Raw genomic sequence first — 19765 nt, 5'->3', positions numbered from 1 at the left:
CACTTATCCCGCCTCTTGCGAACTTCGACCATGCGTCCAATCCCGCCCTTTGCAAGGCCACCCCCCTTGATTCTGCTGATGTCTGAACGACATCGATGTCCGCATATAAAGCATCAAGTGTGAAAAACCCTCAGGGTCGAATCTTCTGACAGACAAATTGTGACAAAGTGTGCACGTGCCAAGCAGCCTGCAGCTCTCACACACACACACAGCACACGCAAACGCATACATACACACAGCATCCACACACACCGAACAAACACACCACACACATACGCAGCTGTGCACAAACATACACGGAAGCACACACACACGCACGCACACACACCGCTAGCCAATACAAAGGCAGCGACACACTCGCCCAGGTAAGAGGTTATGTTTTAACCGTAACGGCTCCGCCATCGACACACGCGCAGGTAAGAACACACACGCACGCGCACACACCGCAGCGACACTCGCCCAGGTAACACGTTATGTTTTTCAAACATAACGGCTCCGTCATCGACACACGCGCCCAGGTAAGACCACACAAGCACACACCGCGACTCGCCCTGGTTAGACGTTATTTTTTTAAACATCTTACTGCTATAGAATAGCAGGCCTGTCGCACAGGTGAAGGTGCGTCCACACCAAACGCAAAGGGGCGACATGACTCCATACAAATTCAACGTAGAGACTCGATCAAAGGCCGGGCCTTTGATCGAGCGTTTGTGTTCTTTTTGTCTCATTGCTTTATTGGGCTAATCTGAGGAGAAATCTATGCCATAAACAGAAATATTATAGGCCTTTATTACACGGGTCTTCTCAATGCCGTGGAACGCTCCGTTCACTTGCATGGGTAGTAGTCCGGTAACTTGTCAACCCCAGCGGCAGACTATTTCACTGCTGATCAACACTACGAATGCTGGTAACGAATAAATTGTGAAAAGACACACCATGTGAAGTTATTTTCCAAATAAGATTTGAAAAACTTTGGAAGTTTATTTAGAACACTATTTACATGGTTTCGGAGTAGTACACTTTGACATTTGAATACAGTTCAGCGAGAAAGGCGACGAAGAATAAGAAGGGGGCGTTCCAGTCTGCGTGAACGGGGACCCCCACCACACGAGAACGCCCATTTGTGTCTGCAGTGGGTTGATATTGAAATATTTGAACTTCACCGCGACATTCGTGTGATGACAGCCAATCAGCATTCAACGGCTACTGAGTGACATAACGTAACAGCCAATCAGCTTTCAACAGCGTGGCCACAGAGGGACGTAACGTAACAGCCAATCAGCGTTCAACAGCGTGGCCACTGAGTGACGTAACGTAACAGCCAATCAGCTTTCAACCGGCCAACCGTTCCCTGCAGTGCCGACCGGGTGAACCGCAGCATGGAGGAGAAGGGATTGTTGCCGTTTGCACTCCCGGAGCTCTATCTATAATAGTATATAATATGATATAAATGTAATATATAATATTACGGCCAGAAGCTGTGTGAGCCTCCGGACGGCCGTAGCGCGTCGGGATTGGGCTTCGAGGGGTTTGTTTACCGGCGTTGCTATGGTTACCGGTCCTGTGTGTTCCAATGGTTTATTAGCGGTGGTATCTAATAAATCGCTGTCTAATCAATACTTCATTCACTGCCTCTTCCATGGTCATTACGATATTATGGACCGACTGCGTCTGGTTCTCCGCCGTCCCTCCCTCTTCCACAACAGGTAAAGACATGCTACGGTGGTTATCTCGGCCGTGGTTCACAATGAATTGGCATGAAGCTCCGTTGGCGGGCAAAAGATGCTTGCTTCATAACGTAGAGAGGAAATTATTATGCTTGTTTCATTACGTTATAGCTGAACCTAAATGTTATACGTTGTAATATTATAGGTAAAATGTAATTATATTATGTGCTCATAAATGTGTTACATTATCGACTGGGGTTTCCACATTATAGCTATGGGTTTAATTACAACTAGAGGCTGAGCGTGCAATGCGCGCGCTCAACCTGTAATAATAGCAATGATAATGATCATTATTGTATTTGTTAGAATTTGTGTTAGGCCTACTAATATGAATAATTGTAACAATAGCAACGATAATGATATTGATAACTGTAGTTATTGCTATTTTAATTAGTATTAATATTATTAATACTAATAATATTAATTATTAGTATTAATAATTATGGACTTTGTGTTTGGTTGGCTGTGGGTCCTGTGATGCTTAGAGACGATGTTGTTCTGTTTTAGAGCTCATATCTTCTGTATTTCTCTGTCCTGTCCTAGACTCACCGTCACCCTGGAAAGAGGGGAGAGAGCACTTACTGGATGAACTCGGTGAGGGTTTTATCCAAGTTATTAAATCAATCGCGTCATTAACATTCATTTCAAAAACACCCTCTGCTTCTGTGATTCATATTGTGGTCTACTAAGGTCAGGTTTCTATTGTCGTCTATTGAGGTCATGCTTCTATGTGGTCTGTTAAGGTCAGGTCTCAGGGTTGTGTGTCCGTAACGAAGACCGTAAGATAAGCAGTTCTCTGTTTGTTCAGGATGTTCTTTTACATTCAACAGATTAATTGACGCTTCAGGGCTGGATGCTTCACGACAAGAGTCTCTACCGTGTTTCTACTACTAAGAAGGGCTGGAGGGCCAGTAGAGAAGACTGTCAGAAGAGAAAGGCAGACCTGCTGGTCATCAACAGCAGAGAAGAACTGGTGTGTGTGTGTGTGTGTGTGTGTGTGTGTGTGTGTGTGTGTGTGTGTGTGTGTGTGTGTGTGTGTGTGTGTGTGTGTGTGTGTGTGTGAGCGTGCGTGTGGGAGAAACCAATTGTTTTTGTGAGTGAGTGAGTGATTAAGAAAGAGAGAGAGAGAGAGAGATGGAGAGAGAGAGAGAGAGAGAGAGAGAGAGAGAGAGAGAGAGAGAGAGAGAGAGAGAGAGAGAGAGAGAGAGAGAGAGAGAGATGGAGAGAGAGAGAGAGAGAGAGAGAGAGAGAGAGAGAGAGAGAGAGAGAGAGATGGAGAGAGAGAGAGCAACATTGTGTGAGAGAGAGAGAGATTGTGTGTGTGTGTCTGTGTGTGTGTGTGTGTGTGGTGTGTGTGTGTGTGTGTCTGCGTGTGTATGTGTGTGTGTGTGGTGTGTGTGTGTGTGTCTGTGTGTGTGTGTGTGTGTGTTCATCTGTGTTGCCTAACAACAGATGCTATTACCTTTGGAAACAGGCGTTTGTCAGCAGATTGATGGATACTTCCTGGGTTGGACTGAGTGATCGAGAGAAAGAGGGGACCCACAAGTGGGTGGATGGTACCCCCATGACCTCAAGGTAAGGCTGAAGACTCTGTTCAGCAGCATCTCTTCTCTGAGAGTGACAGACTGACCTCCACTGTCTCCTCCTCGTGGTTCTCAGTTGGAGACACGTTAAACCACGCGATGACGGCGGAGCAAGAGACTGCGTCGTAGCAGGGGAGGACGGCTGGTCTGAAGAGCCGTGTAACAGACTGCACCACTGGATCTGTGAGAAGGTCCTAGACCTGGATCATCTGGAGGCTGAGCGGAACAAAGAGGGTCCGTAGACTTTGTTTGTGTTCATGAGTGGAGAACGGTTCCTCCTTTCTGTTCTCTGTGCCGTAGATACAGTAAATACACTCTTTAAGAGTTGAAAGGTTGTTGGATGTGTTTAGGTCTACCAAGGTCAGGTTTATATTGTGGTCTAGTGAGGTCAGGTTTCTATTGTGGTCTACTGAGGTCAGGTTTCTATTGTGGTCTAGTGAGGTCAGATCACAAGGTTCAACCCTTTCTGGGTTCACCTGCACTAGTTTCTATTGGAGCTGCTGAACGGTTTGGCGTTCTTCTCTTCAAGCTCCGCCCCTGACCCGTTAATCTCTTTGTGGAGTGACTTCCCCTCCCTGGGTAATCTTTGTAGACACTGCTGTGATACTCAATCATGTATGAAAAGGCAGGTGAGAATACTGGTTGTCAATCCCCTGGATCGCCCTCTAGTGGACAGGTGTTAGGAGAGAGTGAAGGGAGTGTCTGACGCTGCATCTCTAGATCCGTGTTGTAGACGATCACTCCTCTCCTCCTGGTTTCTTCAGGTTCAGTGATGCTCACGGAGGAGGAGGAGGAGGCCCCCAGCATCACAGAGTTCCACTCCTCTACCCACGTGTTGCCCGTGGGCCAAACGGCCCGCTACACCTGCCACGCCGGCGGCACGCCGGAGCCCACAGTAGAGTGGCTCCACAACGGCAGGCCCCTGGTGAGGGACAGCACAGACGACCAATCAGAGGCCTGGGTGGAGAGGGGCTTCCTCTTCGTCAGAGGTGGGAGGTACGGCGTGAACACGGTCTGCTGCATGGCGAGCAACAGCGCTGGCACGGCCAATCACAGCGCTGAGCTGCTTGTCTTTGGTAAGTCCTGGATCCAAGGAGAGATGTTTGTTGTTGATGTAGCAATAGTGTAACTATCATCACATGACCCCCCCATGTCATGTTCAGGAGAACAGTACTAGTGATGAATGAGTGTATTCATAACACTGTTGTTGATGTTTTCATAACATTGTTGTTGATGTTTTCATAATATTGTTGTCGATGTTTTCATAACGTTATTGCTGAGGTGTGTGTATCTATGTATGTGTACATATCAGGGTTTTTTCTAGAAAAAATTCACAAGGGGGAAAACATCATGGCGAGGGAGCAAAGCGACCGAGCGGGGTGGAAGGAGGGGAAGGGGGGGTTCCCGGGCGTTATCAGCAGGGTTATGGGCGGTGCGGAGCTTTTGAAAATTTGAGGTAGAAATTGATCATTCTGAGGCTTGTGAAGGACCAGTATGTTGACTCGTATAGTAAGGCCAAATTACTCAAAATGGCTAAGTTACCATAGATGCAGAACATTACATACAGTAATGTATATAGAAAAAAAAACACGTACTTCGGGAACCTGCTGGAAGAACACTTTATCTTTATTATTTAAATTTCTTCTCAGACACTCTCAGATTCACTGAACTGATAAATTTGGTTCGGGAGAAGAGATAAAAGCCCGCCTACACTGTAAACTGATTGGTTGACTTACCGATCCAGGCCAATCAGGAGGCGCCACGTGCACACTGCCTCATGCACAGTTACCTCTCTGTTGTGCTGCGCGCTCGCTACACAGATGCGAACGGGGTTAGGAGCACGTCTGTCTCCTGTGCGCGGTCTTGCTCGCTCGCTCTCCATTCCGGGAGATTTTAAGTAATTTAAAATTTTCGACAAGGAGGCGCTGGGTTGAAACATTAAAACATTTCCCGGTTTAGATTAACCCCTGACATATGTACATGTATGTATGTGTTCATATCTATGTATATGTACACAGAGTGTAGGAGAACAGTGCTAGTGATGATGATGAGGATTAGGATGAAGAGCGGTTCAGCAGCTCATCATGTCTGGTTCTCCCTCAGATGCCTGTGACCTCACACTGGACCCCAACACGGCCCACAGAGGACTCTCTCTGTCTGAGGACAACAGGAAGGTGACGTGGGTTGGAGAGGACCAGTCGTATCCGGATCACCCAGACAGATTTGACTCCTGGGAGCAGGTGTTGGGTAGAGAGGCTCTGACTGGCCGCTGTTACTGGGAGGTAGAGAGGGAAGGATGGGTTGGTATAGGAGTGACATACAGAGGAATCACAAGGAGAGGACGGGTTGTTGACGGCTGGCTTGGACACAACAACAAGTCCTGGAGTCTTGATTGTTATGATGGTGGTTACTCTGCCCGGTACAACGGTACAGAGACAGTCCTCCCTCTCCCCCCCGCTGGCTCCACCAGAGTAGGAGTGTATCTGGACCGGCCTGCTGGCTCTCTGTCCTTCTACAGAGTGTCCCCAGGTGGAGGAGGGTCCTCAGCCACACTGACACACCTCCACACCTTCTGGTCCTCCTTCACCCAGGAGGACCTCCTCCCGGGGGTGTGGGTAGGGTGGGGGTGGGGGTCCTCAGCCTCTCTGTGTCGGTTGTAGAAAACAAAAGGGACCTCCTGACTGAGCATGGCCCCTGCACACACACCTCCTCCCGGGGGTGGGGGTAGACTGGGAGGGGGGGGGGGTCAGCCTCTCTGTGTCGGTTGTAGAAAAAAAGGACCTCCTCCTCTGGGCTCTGTCATCAGCGGTATTTACGTGGCCCCTGTAAATACAGGGGCCACTCTCTCGCTCTCTCTCGCTCTCTCTCTCTCTCTCTCTCTCTCTCTCTCTCTCTCTCTCTCTCTCTCTGTCTCTCTCTCTCTGTGTCTCTCTCTCTCTCTCTCTCTCTCTGTGTCTCTCTCTCTCTCTCTCTCTCTCTGTGTCTCTCTCTCTCTCTCTCTCTCTCTCTCTGTGTCTCTCTCTCTCTCTCTCTCTCTCTCTCTCTCTCTCTCTCTCTCTCTCTCTCTCTCTCTCTCTCTCTCTCTCTCTCTCTCTCTGTCTCTCTCTCTCTTCTCTCTCTCTCTCTCTCTCTGTGTCTCTCTCTCTCTGTGTCTCTCTCTCTCTGTGTCTCTCTCTCTCTCTCTCTCTCTCTCTCTCTCTCTCTCTCTTCTCCTCTCTCTCTCTCTCTCTCTCTCTCTCTCTCTCTCTCTCTCTCCTCTCTCTCTCTCTCTCTCTCTCTCTCTCTCCTCTCTCTCTCTCTCTCTCTCTCAGAGATGTGAGTAAATTGGGGCTGGATACTGCTCTGTTTTTAACTGATTCAAAATTTTTAAAGTTGAATGGGCTTCCTCCTTTTTATCAGGGCGTTTTTAGGTCTTGGGCCCTTTTTAATCATAAACATGTGAAATTTTAACTCTCTGCACTGGTTTCTAAAGGAGCCTTTGATCCATGGGAGCAGGCTGGACGTCTGTAGCGTGACGCCCGGGCTGCTGACAACACTGTATAGGTCAAAGACTGTGAGCCTGCAGCAGCTGGTGGAGGCTGCAGGGCCGGGGCTGACGGGGGCCGGGGCCCTGGGCTCTCTCCTGGGCATTCGATCGGTCAGGGTGGCTCAGAAGCTGCTGGAGCTCTGGAGGCAGAAGCTCTGTGGGACGGAGAGGAGCCTCCTCATGAAGTACTCCCGAGGAGAGGCATTACCAGACCCCACGGACCCTTTTCCAGACATCATCCTTAGCCCAGCGTTAGGTGAAGAGACCGGCCCCCTGTTAGCTGTCAGCAGCCCGGGCAAGCTCAGCCTGCACCGGGCCGACAAGGCTACATTATACGAGAACATTGTGAAAGCAATACACAAGAAAGGACTGAGCGGCAGACCCCCCACAGTATGGAGCAATAGGCCAGGGTGGGGGGGGACCCATCCCCAGTGGAGGGTTTTATACAAGCCTCCCCTCAAAAAACGGACAGCTGACCTCCAGTGGAGGGTACTACATGGTGCCATCGCCTCAAATACTTTTCTCTCGGTTTTAAATCCTGCTGTTTCAAACACATGTCCGTTCTGTGGCCTACGGGAGACCGTTTTCCATATTTTTACTGAGTGCCCGAGACTCATTGTTTTTTTCTCTCTTTTAACTTTGGTTTTTAGTCTGTTGAATGTGTTTTTTTCTGAAAAAGTTCTTATCTTTGGTGCTGGATACAAAAAAAGTAATATTGTTAAGTGGCAGCTAGTAAATTATCTATTAGGAGAAGCGAAAATGGCCGTGTACATCAGCCGGAGAAATAAGGTGGAGGGCAGAGCAGGGCATGAGGCCCCTCCTGTGTTCCTCTGTAACGTCAGAGCCAGAGTCTGGCTGGAGTATAAGTTTTATAAGGCGATTGGGGATGTAGATGCTTTTAAACAGCGCTGGTGTTACAATAATATTATTTGCTTTGTTGAAAATGATGATTTGCACTTTGCACAGAATTTTGTTGGATAAACCAAATCATTTTTAAAGACTGAACAAAAAGCACTTTTCCTGATGTATTGTACTCTCGGTTGATTGTAAATAAAGTGTTTTTGAAAAATCAAAAAAAAAAAAATCTCTCTCTCTCTCTGTGTCTCTCTCTCTCTGTGTCTCTCTCTCTCTCTCTCTCTCTCTCTGTGTCTCTCTCTCTCTCTCTCTCTCTGTCTCTCGCTCTCTCCCCCTCTCTCTCTCTCTCTCTCTCTCTCTCTCTCTCTCTCTCTCTCTCTCTCTCTCTCTCTCTCTCTCTCTCTCTCTCTCTCTCTCTCTCTCTCTCTCTCTCTCTCTCTCTCTCTCTCTTTGAAGTATAGCATGATAAACCATGAAAAGGCTTAAGATCTCTCTTGAATTGTACATAAAATACCTATTGATGGTCAATGTTTGTATAATTTCAGACGGCACCAATTTTGGTCTTAAGGGCTCTGATATCATTTTTATCATAATCCTGATTTACAACCTGATTTAAAGCAGATTTTATATTTTATTCATAATAACCAAGAGGTTTATGGCATAGTGTTGCATGTTGTGGATTACTTAAGACTGAATTTTGATTTTTCGGAACCAAACGGCCGCAGAACATGTTCAGTTATTAAAGATACGTGCTCACCTGTTGATGATTTGTAAAGTCTGCTGCTTCTATTGTTTTAGTCCTCGTGTTTATTGTGTACATGTAAGGGACTATTTTTCTGTCTTATTTGTTAATGAAGCATAATTGTAATAAACAACTCAGTGGATCCAACTGAATGTTCTCGTGTGTTCAGTCGATGATTTCTTGTTTTATTAGTGAATAATGCTTCCATAAGTGCCTTAAGAATGATAATATATTAATCAGAAATTATAAATAATACATTAAATGTTATTCCGATTTTATTCTGGGACCTCCTCCCTGGGTTTCGTTTTGGGGGGGGTGCCTCAGTGTCTCTTTGTCAGTTGTAGAAAGAAACCACAGACAGACGGCCGGACAATCTCTCTGTCTATATTAATCAGAAATTATTAATAGAACAACAAATGTTTTTCCGATATTATTCCCGGACCTCCTCCCTGGGTTTTGTTTTGGGGGGGGGGGTGCCTCAGTGTCTCTTTGGGATAATGTTGCATGTTGTAAATGACTTTAAACTGAATCTTGATTTTTTGTGTTTTGTTGGGAAGCAAGCGGCCGCAGAACATGTTCAGTTATTAAAGATACGTGCTCACCTGTTGATGTTTGTAAAGTCTGCTGCTTCTATTGTTTTAGTCCCCGTGTTTATTGTGCACATGTAAGGGACTATTTTTCTGTCTTATTTGTTAATGAAGCATAATTGTAATAAACAACTCAGTGGATCCAACTGAATGTTCTCGTGTGTTCAGCCGATGATTTTTGTTTTATTAGCGAATAATGCTTCCATAAGTGCTGTCGAGTGTTGGCACCGCACTCGCGGTGATTTATAGGAACGATCGCGTACGACACACACACACTGCTCCACAGGGGTGTGCTTTGTGTTTTGTGTGTGTGAGTCTGGGTGTCGCACGTACGCTCCCCGGGACCAACCCAGGTCGAGCCCGCTTGTTTCCGTGAATCGTCGGTTTCACGGAGGCGCTCGGTCCGGCTCGGCTCAGTCTTAATCCGGTCCGACCAGGTCACTCTGTTAAGTCCCTTCACAACAGTTTACTTTTAATACGAATTCAGACCCGTCCGTTTTAGCGGGACCAAAGTCTCTCGAAATAATAATAGTTAATACGAAATGATGATGTATCTTTTTGCCTTGTCACCCCCCTATACACGTCAGTCACAACTCAACCATTGCTTGTACAATGCGCCACTTACCGTGAGGGGATCAGCTGGGAGAGCGTGTCGTTCGGCTTTGCCTGTGTCGAGGAGTCGACAGGAAAAGGACTCGAACGATTGAGTTTACCTACTACAAATGTAGTCAGGTAGATTTATTCTTAGGTCCAATAAACACAATCACTTTTACAACTGAGTATAGATTTGAAAAGAAAGACAGTAAAGAAGAAGAATATAGATGAAGAATGGCCTATTAAAAATACCAACGAGCCTGAGGTTGGCTTTCTAAGTCTAAGTACCAAACGTTCTCCCAGGTGGGGCCCAGGGTTGGGTTTCTAAGTCTAAGTACCAAAAGATCTCCCGGGTGGGGCCCAGGGTTGGGTTTCTAAAACTAAGTTTTTTAACAACGTTTCCCAAGTGGAGCCCAGGTTTTAACGTTGACGCAACTCTCGTGCCCCAGTACAACCGCACGACCCGAGAGTTGCCTTTGTTGAGTTAATCACGCTTGAGACTAAGCTAGTGCTAAAGAGGATTCCTATCAAAAGTACCAACGTTCTCCCAAGAGGCCCTTGAGGTTGGATCCCTAAGTACCAACGCGCTCCCGGGTGGGGCCCGAGGTTGGGTTTCTAAAACTGAGTCACCAACGTTCTCCCAGCGCGAAACACTTGAGGTTGATTTCTAAATCTAAACTAAAAAAAAAAATAGAGTCTGAATCCGAGCGCTACGGTGTCAGAGTCCCTAAGATGAAAATCTATTGCTATGAAGGCCACAGTTTTTTTGGAAGCAGGAGAGCAGGGCAGAGCAGAGGAGAACACACGACACCACCAGCAGCAGAAGAACCAAAAAGAACGAGTGAGCTTTCTCTGCAGATTTCCCTGCTTTACTCTCCTGATAACAAAAGATCCTTTGATAAACGTTCCGGAGTTTCCCTTATTTTGCCCGAGGGGCAACACAAGAAGCTTGAAGTTGTGCACATGCTATCACGCGCCGAGTGTTCATACATCATGGGGTCTAAAGGGACACATGTTCTTTGTATTCCTCCAATGTTTCTCAACAAGGAGATATGTTTAACAAATCAATTTACTACATAAAAAAGGGTATATAATGTAACCAGTTGGCTCTATGGTAAGACATTTTAAGGCACACAATTTTAACACATAAGAATATCTAAAGTAAGCAATTTACTTTTTCATTAGATATAAGAGGTACACAAGAAGTTATAAAGAAACCAATTTTCTTTATCATAAGATATATGTAAGCACACAAAAAGTTATAAGGCAACCAATTTACCTTATCTTAGGATATATGTAAGCACACAAGAAGTTATAAGGTAACCAATTTACCTTATCGTAAGATATATGTAAGCACACAAGAAATTATATGGTGGCCTTGTGACAGCATGGTGTCACAGCATGATTCTGGAGTGATCTTGAACGGCTAGTGTGCATCAATACAGTGAGTCCTATCGGGACACACGTCAGTGCCTTAAGAATAATAATATATTAATCAGAAATTATAAATAAAACATTAAATGTTATTGTATTACTCACTCTATTTAGGCCCACGTTGTATTATATGCACAGGACAGACGGCCTCCGGACAATCTCTCTCTGTCTCTCTTTCTCTCTCCCGTCTCCCCCCTCCCCCGTCTCCCTCCCTCCCCGGTCTCCCTCGTGACCTTCAATGAATAATTCACATAATAGACTTTAAAGATAAATGTCTCTTTTATTTAAAACATGCCTTTCATTAACATATTAAGATCAAATTAATAGCATTTCCATCTACACTCAAGATTCAATGCATCTCAGTCTGAGTGTGTCTTGACTAGGCTGGCTGGCTAGCGCCAGCTTCAGGGGCAGTGGCAGCTCGTACCTGCGAGCTTGCTACCAAACGTTTTGCGTTGAGTTGATATTTAAGGGTTGATGAACTCCGGTGATAGGAAAATTCCTTACTACAGAGATTGCAGATAACGGTGTTGCTGTCTACAGTTCCGTCCGGGAGTTTAAACTTGAACTTTCCGTGCACGGGGTCCGAGCAGCGTCTTCTCGTCTGCCTCCATTTGTTTCAACGCAAATGACGCACCGGGTCAAAGGGCACTATAGAAGTGCGATTAATGTTTTTTTGTTTTTTTTCTGTGATTAATTAATCGAAATTAACGCGTTAATTTGATAGCCCTAATTTTATTCATATTAAAGGTTGTATCAGCGATTCTGATTGAAACATAAAGTATCACATTAATCTGCTTCTTCCTCACGATCCGCTAGCTGCCCGTCCCATAAGCAGGCTGTCAAAGAACCGCGTCTCTCTAGGCAGCCTAGGCTACGAGATCGCACACAGAAACAAATGGTACTACCAACACCTCAAAATCAAAATATACAGTGTTCCAACCAGTCACAGACAAGGGGTGGGTGTTGTGGTGTTTTCGCGCTTGTGCACGCGAAGTGGTAGCTACAAATTCCTCTTGCATTTTCATGCACGTTCATGAAAATGCACGTCCATGATCATTTTCAAAACATAGGAGGGAGGGGCTAGCTGGCTCTGTTTTTTTGGAATCTCGCAATGGAAGTCAGGGCAACCAGAATCGCTAATACAACCTTTAACCAAGAGGCGGTGAATCCATCTCGGTGCAGTTCACCTTCTGACCAACAGGATTAGGGTGAAGGAGACACAGGTGTGTGTGTGTGTGTGTGTGTGTGTGTGTGTGTGTGTGTGTGTGTGTGTGTGTGTGTGTGTGGTGTGTGTGTGTGTGTGTGTGTGGTGTGTGTGTGTGTGTGTGTGTGTGTGTGGCGGAGGTGTTGAATGGTTGAAGAGCCTTTGGTGCTCAACACACCACAACAAGCAGGCGAAAAGAGGAAAGAGACCCAACACCAACCCAACCCACTGAATGGACACATAATGAAAGGTTCCTTCAAGGTAGGTTTGTACAACCTAATTCATCCTTTCACCACAGTGACTGAATTAGACTTCCCAGAACTGTGCGTGTGTGTGTGCGTGTGGGTGTGTGCGTGTGTGTGTGTGTTTGTGTGGGTGTTAAATAACAAAAATGAACGATGCTAACGTGTTCAATAGTTAACCGTCTTCCAGGGGCGGGGAGGTGAGAGGGGGGAGGGGGGGGATCTGTGTGGCTGAGTGTGGGCTGTGGAGGTGTCGGTGAGGGGGAGGTCCAGGCTCGAGGTGGGGTGGTATGGGGACTGGTCGGTATGGGGGAGGGGGGGAGTAGGTTGAGGGGGTGTGGGTTGGTAATGAGTGGTGAGTGAGGGGCGGACGGTGTATGGAAGTAGTGTGTGTTCTAGTTGATGTAAGGTGGTGGGGTAATAGTCTGTGGCCAATCTCTTGTGTGCCCGGTTGGTAGCGGTCTTAAGTGAGAGTGTGTTGGTGGGCTGGGGTGTTTGTGTGAATTGGTCTATTGTGTGTGTGTAGTGTTCTTTTAGGATCTACATGTCATTGTGCATCCAGGTGTTGGTGTTGTCATTATTTCTTTGTGATGTGGTGTCTGTGGGTGATGGGTTTGATGAAGTGTGATCATTTGTGGAACCTGTCGTAACATCCCCTGGGGAGTTCCCGGTGGACACCGCTCTGTCCGCTGTGTCCCTGTGGTGCAGGGCCTGGAGTATTTTAAAATATACTTTGTCTTTTCCACGGGTTGGGCCATCTGGTGCAATGTGTTGGACACCAACACCGGGTGTGTGTTGGTGGTGGTGGTGGGAGGAGTGGACGGGTGGATGGTGGAGGTGGTCTTTGTGGTCTGACTGGTTGTGTGTGTGGGTGTGTTGGTGTGGGTCTGGTGTGTTCTGTGGTTTGATATGTGTGTGTGGGTCTATTGTGGTGATGGTGGGTGTGTGGGGGTCTATACTGAAGGCTGGGGGGGTCTATAACGGGATGTAGGTGTGGGAGGGTAGCGTGCGTCTGTTGTGTGCGTGGTAGTGTGGCTGTGTGGTGTTGGTGCGATTGGTGTAGGTAGGCCTCCAGCTGACGGTGACGGTGGTGGTCCCGTGGTGGGTAGCCGGGAGAGGGTGGTGGTCCCGTGGTGGGTAGAGGCGACGGCAGGACGGTCCCTGGTAACTGCTGACCGGTGACACAGCCAACGGGCCCATAGAAACACACTTCTATTGGAAAGGATGAAAAGTACATCAGAGTAAATAAAAGGGGGGATCTGAGGACCCCGCCCGCACACACACGCATAGGAGTATATAGATATAAATATATATATATATATATATATATATATTATATATATATATATATAAACACATGTGTTCTGTTACATGTATGTTTTCTCCTGTGTAATTCAGTCTTGAGTGTAATTCAGTCTATTGATGGTCCTGTGATGCCATCTACTGGCGAACTTTGGTATTTTTCTGGAACACGTTCTGATATGCATTCCTTGCACTCCATTACACTACATTCACTTGATCGGAAAGCATGGTACTCACACTCGTCTTCATAATTGCGTCTCCTCTGGTTTCAAGTTGGCCTTTGTAAGCATCGTTGGTACGTTATCTGTATTGATATGTTAAGGGGGTTTGATGTATAATGAGATGAAGGAAACTTTGTAAACAAATTAGATGGATGGATATTCTTACGTTAGCAAGCTAACTTAGTAGCTAAGCTAATTTTACAGCATTCTGTCATTCTCATACTGAAATGCTGTACTTCCATTTCCATTCCATTTCCACTTCCGTTTTACCCTACTTCACCTCACCATAAAGAGTGAACTGCAACTTCTCGTCTGCGTGGTTTGATGGAGAGGAGTTTATACCATCTGTCAACCCTGGCAAGGTGCTGGGGGTAGAGGGCAAAACAAGACACACACACACACACACACTCACACACACACACACACACACACACACACACACACACACACACACGCATCCAGACCCATCCATACACATCCTCTCATTAATAGTGAATCATGCGCATTTATACAAATATAGGAATAAAAAGGAGCACACTGCAATCTCAGTAGAAGTCATGGGTGAAAAATAAAGGAACCCCAAAATTGCACACACACATATGCATATATATATTATAAAAAACATCGGTAAAAGCATAAAACATGGTAAAATCATGCAAGAAGTATTAAAAACACACAGGGTAAAGATAAGTGCTTGGCAGATAAGTGCAAAATAGTTGAAATTAATTAATAAATAGGAATAAATAAAGATAAATAAGACATAGTAAAACCATTCACACATCCATACCATCCTTTAACATAAAAGAAGCCTCCAATGAATAAGCCTTAACCCCCGTCCCCGGAGCCCAATGGACGCTGTCCTGGGTCGTCTGGAATTGAAGGAGAGACCGTTGTTTGAAGGTGACCGCGTCGGGGGTCCACCTCCTCTATGCTGTCTCTCACAAAAGCTGCTGAAGGCCTCAGTGCAGTGGAGCTGGTGAACGATAGCTCGACTGAAACAGAGAGGAGAGGAATGACGAAACGGGCCTGAGGGACTTTAGCTCTGGCTGTTCCAACGAGTCGTCGGATGTCTTTGATAACGGTAACGGCTGTTTGTTCCCCAAGACCGTTGTTATCTCATCTCAGAGCCAGAGTCTGGCTGGAGTATACGTTTTATAAGGCGTTTGGGGATGTAGATGCTTTTAACAGCGCTGGTGTTACAATAATATTATTTGCTTTGTTGAAAATGATGAGTTGCACTTTGCACAGGATTTTGTTGGATAAACCAACATTTTGTAAAGACTGAACAAATAGCACATTTCCTGATGTAGTTGTACTCTCGGTTGATTGTAAAAAAAAGTGTTTTTTGAAAAATCTAAATCAAATCTCTCTCTTTCTCTGTGTTTACGAATTGCAAACTGTAATTCGTCGGGCTGTGGCTGTGGTCACATGATGGAGGAGGAGACCGGAGGGGAGGAGGTCCTGGCCGACCCCCCCCCCCCCCCCCCTCCTGGGGGCGCCCCTCTCCGTCCAGGAGTGCTTCGCCCTGCAGGGTACGGGCTTTGAGTGTCTCTGCGGTCCGCCCCCTACATGAGAGGGGTCAATGCTATTGCTTATTAGCCACCGGCTCTAAAGGGCTCTGATTATGGTTCCACATCGACGCAACGATGAACCCGCAGACGCTTCCAGGCAGTCGTGAACCTGCTTCGGTTCTGCGGCGGCTTTTAGTGAGCGGACCAATCACAGCCCTCGCTGCTGTGTCGCCTCGACGGAGGGTTAACGTATCGGGGAGGCGCGCGTCAGGCCCTTGCTGTGGACGCAAGGAGGGTCCGCGAGGGACGTGAGGGGTCCGTAGACCCTCTTGGGCTGCGTCGACGTGGGACCACGATCAGCCCCTAACAGGATCCTTGGTTGGTCCCCCCCCCCCAGACCACGGGGCTGGGGTCCCGGCGCGGGGGGTGGAGGCTGGCCGTCCCCCTGGGGGGCCCCAACACCAGGGAGCTCTGCATGTGGTCCGAGTCCCACCACCACCTGGACGGCATCCCCCGGGACCCCCACCACCTGAAGAGAGTCCCGGGCGGCAGCTCAGGTCTGTGCACACATCACACGACACTACAACATGTTGCACACACAAACACACACACAAAATGCTTGAACAGGACACGGGATGCACACACAAACACAGACACACAATCACTCACTCACTCAGCTCACTCACTCACTCTAAAGCCTAGTCTTGACACACACACACACACACACACACATGCACTTACACGCACACACACACACACACACACACACACTGAAGCATACTCTTAAGACACACACACACACACACACACACACACACACTCACTAAAGCGTACTCTTGACACACACACACACACACACACACACACACACAAACTCACTAAAGCCTACTCTTGACACACACACACACGCAACCACACACACAACCGTCCTCTTGACACACACACACACACACACACACACACACACACACACACACACACACACACACACCACACACATACACACACGACAGACACACACACACTAAGCGTACTCTTGACAACACACCACACAGCACACACACCACACACATGCTGTGTGTGTGTGTGTGTAGAAGATGATTTCATACATCCCCCCGCCCCTTATGGATGTTAAGCGACCTTTAAACGGAGCCGGAAACTAAAAGGCACTCTCTTTAAAATGTCTTACACACACACAATCATAACACATGCTCTAACGTACATGCATGCACGCACACCACAAAGAAGCACACACATTTGTTGGAATATTTACACTGCAGTTTCTTCTGAGCTGGACTTTGAAAGGAGTAACATCGTTATGGCATAATCAATGCTGAATGTGTACAATGTCATGTGTCTATGAGCTCAGCTAATACGTCATAATGCAGATCCTAATCACCTTTTTAAAGTGTACGAATATTAAGGTGGCTACCGAAACCAAAACATCTACCCACCCGACCTTTGACCCAAATGTCCACCATCATCCTCCTTAATCAAGTAAAATAAGAATCTTTATATATATATATATATATATATATATATATATATATATACCAACTAAGAGATGTCCACTTCTTACTTTTATTTTATTTTTATTGTATTTTATTTATTTATTTATCTATTTATTTATTCATAATCTTATCTTATCATTCTATGCTTGTAGGGTTAGCTTGTAGGGTATTTATATTTATATTTATATTGTATGGAGCACCTGGAACAACAATTTCCACCCGGGGATCACTAAAGTATTTCTTGATTCTGATTCTGATTCTGAGATTATGTATATTATAATATATATATATATATAGTATAGTATATATATATATATATCTATATATATATATATATATGTATATATATATATATATATACATACAGTGGTTAAATTGGGATTTTCTATGTGGGGGGGCTCTGATCCGGAGTGGGCCGCCGCTCCCATACGCAGAGTACGCAGAGCCAAAATAAAGGTTGGCAAAAAAAAAAAATCCATGATAGTCGTTATATTAGTACATTAAAGAAATTATATAAATTTGTTATGAACAAGCCCCACCGTTGTTTTTTTTCTTAATTGTGTACCCTATTACTCAATTTGGGCAAATTCGATGTGTTGACCTATACCCCCCCCTCCCCTCCTTCCTGAAATGGTACACAGTCTTCAGTTCAACTCCCGTTCCCAATTGATACCCATACATGTGACATATGACCTGCCATTAATCAGAAAAGAAGAAGATACGCCCGTATCAAGCTGAATTTTTAAACGGTTACCAAAACGAAAAGACGAAGTATTTTGACCCGGTGCCAAGTAAGAGCAACATGAATCTGGCACTGAAAAGAGAAAGAAAAGGATGACGCCCGCCTCAGCCTCCTATGCCCTCAGTGTCCTCATCTCTGCCCTGTCCATCCTCAGCTCTCTGCCCGGTCCAGTGCCTCGTCATCTCTGCCCTGTCCATCCTCAGCTCCTCTGCCCTCAGTGTCTCATACTCTGCCCTGTCCATCCTCAGCTCCTCTGCCCTCAGTCCAGTCCTCGCTCCTCTGCCCTGTCCCTCCTCACTCTCCTCTCGCCCTCAGTTGTCCTCATCTCTGCCGTCCATCCTCAGCTCCTCTGCCCTCAGTGTCCTTATCTCTGCCCTGTCCCATCCTCGCTCCGCTGGCCCGTCCTCCTCAGCTCCTCTGCCCGGTCCATCCTCAGCTCCTCTGCCGGTCCATCTCCAGCTCCTCTGCCCTGTCCATCCTCAGCTCCTCTGCCCGGTCCATCCTCAGCTCCTTGCCCTCAGTGTCCTCATCTCTGCCCGGTCATCTCAGCTCCTCTGCCCTCAGTGTCCTCATCTCTGCCCGGTCCATCCTCAGCTCCTCTGCCCGGTCCATCCTCAGCTCCTCTGCCCGGTCCATCCTCAGCTCCTCTGCCCTGTCCATCCTCAGCTCCTCTGCCCGGTCCATCCTCAGCTCCTCTGCCCTGTCCATCCTCAGCTCCTCTGCCCGTCCATCCTCAGCTCCTCTGCCCTGTCCATCCTCAGCTCCTCTGCCCTCAGTGTCCTCATCTCTGCCCGGTCCATCCTCAGCTCCTCTGCCCGGTCCATCCTCAGCTCCTCTGCCCTCAGTGTCCTCATCTCTGCCCTGTCCATCCTCAGCTCCTCTGCCCTGTCCCGCCTCACCTCCTCTGCCCTGTCCAGCCTCATCTCCTCTGCCCTGTCCAGCCTCATCTCCTCTGCCCTCAGCTCCATCCTCATCCCTGTTCTGTTCAACTCTGCATTTTAGTTTAGTGGAGGAAGAGACAGCACTTAAGACATGACAGACACACTATCAGGATGAAAAGATCTAGCAACAAATCACAGCGTGGGTACAAGTGACTTCTGCCACGGGCCTAGCTTAATTATTTCAAATTATGTCTTGGATAGCAGCTGCCCACCTTTTGAAGAAATCTGTAAGCTTCCTCCTCTTTGTTCCACTCATGTTTACCTTTTATCTCTGAAATGTTCACTTGTTGACTTTCACCCTAAGTTAAGAAGTAGATAGAATGTATTTTAAAATGGTTCATATTATATAATGATGTAATCAAACGTCTTTAAATAAAACACTTTTGATATGAATGAATGATGAATGATGAATGAAGCTATCTTTTTCTAAAGGCTAGCCGATAGGCTACGTCACCATCATGTTACGCGGGCTTTTAAATCTAACCTGCTGTGTAGCCTATATGCAAACATTAAATCACAGGACCTACTGTACTCACAAATAGCCTAGGCAATGCACTGCAATTCATAGATACAAATAAGTTTGAAATTCATCCAGCTAGGAATTGAGAAATGTGATTCGGAGATCGCATTAGACTACTTTGCTAAATCATTTAGAATTAGCAGCATTGTTCTTTTTAACTAGCGCTTGCCATTTGACATACTCAGTAGCAGCTATCCCTGCATGTCTAAGGTTAATTTTTCCTGCTTAATGAAAATGCAAGCCCATATCTAATGATATTAGACTATTGGTGATGATCGACCTCTTTCGCACCTTTAATTTAGTTTCTCTTACCTCGCCATTCACCTGTCTACTACGATAATTATGTCTGATGATGACCGTTAGAATGATTTGACGTTGTGTTGTCTGATCTGGGGGGAGGAGGCGCTGCTGCGCAAGTTTCGTGCGCGATATGCCTACGTCTCAAACTTGCTCCAGATGTCTAGGCCAGCCTATCCCTACTCCATTATTTAGAATTGTGTTTTAAAACAACATAGATTTG

General features: G+C 46.5%; 1 protein-coding gene across 1 annotated transcript; it reads left to right on the top strand.

The window, feature by feature from the left end:
* The first annotated feature begins 2580 nt into the window (after window positions 1-2580).
* Window positions 2581-13901, top strand: LOC130387931 (uncharacterized). Its single transcript, XM_056597224.1, has 7 exons — window positions 2581-2700; window positions 3202-3302; window positions 3387-3544; window positions 4075-4386; window positions 5414-5655; window positions 6783-7226; window positions 13896-13901. Exons 1-7 carry the CDS (start codon window positions 2581-2583, stop codon window positions 13899-13901), a joined length of 1383 nt encoding a protein of 460 aa, XP_056453199.1.
* The last annotated feature ends 5864 nt before the right edge of the window (window positions 13902-19765 follow it).

This window comes from Gadus chalcogrammus, chromosome 8 (genome assembly GCF_026213295.1).
Source record: "Gadus chalcogrammus isolate NIFS_2021 chromosome 8, NIFS_Gcha_1.0, whole genome shotgun sequence".
Classification (NCBI taxonomy): Eukaryota; Metazoa; Chordata; class Actinopteri; order Gadiformes; family Gadidae; genus Gadus; species Gadus chalcogrammus.
Note: the sequence above shows the minus strand (reverse complement) of the source record. Positions and strands in the feature narration are given on the sequence as shown.

Coding starts and splice junctions, on each gene's coding strand:
- LOC130387931 (XM_056597224.1), top strand. CDS start 2,581: ATGCTTCACGACAAGAGTCTCTACCGTGTTTCTACTACTAAGAAGGGC. Junction 2,701..3,201: donor TCAACAGCAGAGAAGAACTG/GTGTGTGTGTGT, acceptor CTTTGGAAACAG/GCGTTTGTCAGCAGATTGAT. Junction 3,303..3,386: donor GGTACCCCCATGACCTCAAG/GTAAGGCTGAAG, acceptor CGTGGTTCTCAG/TTGGAGACACGTTAAACCAC.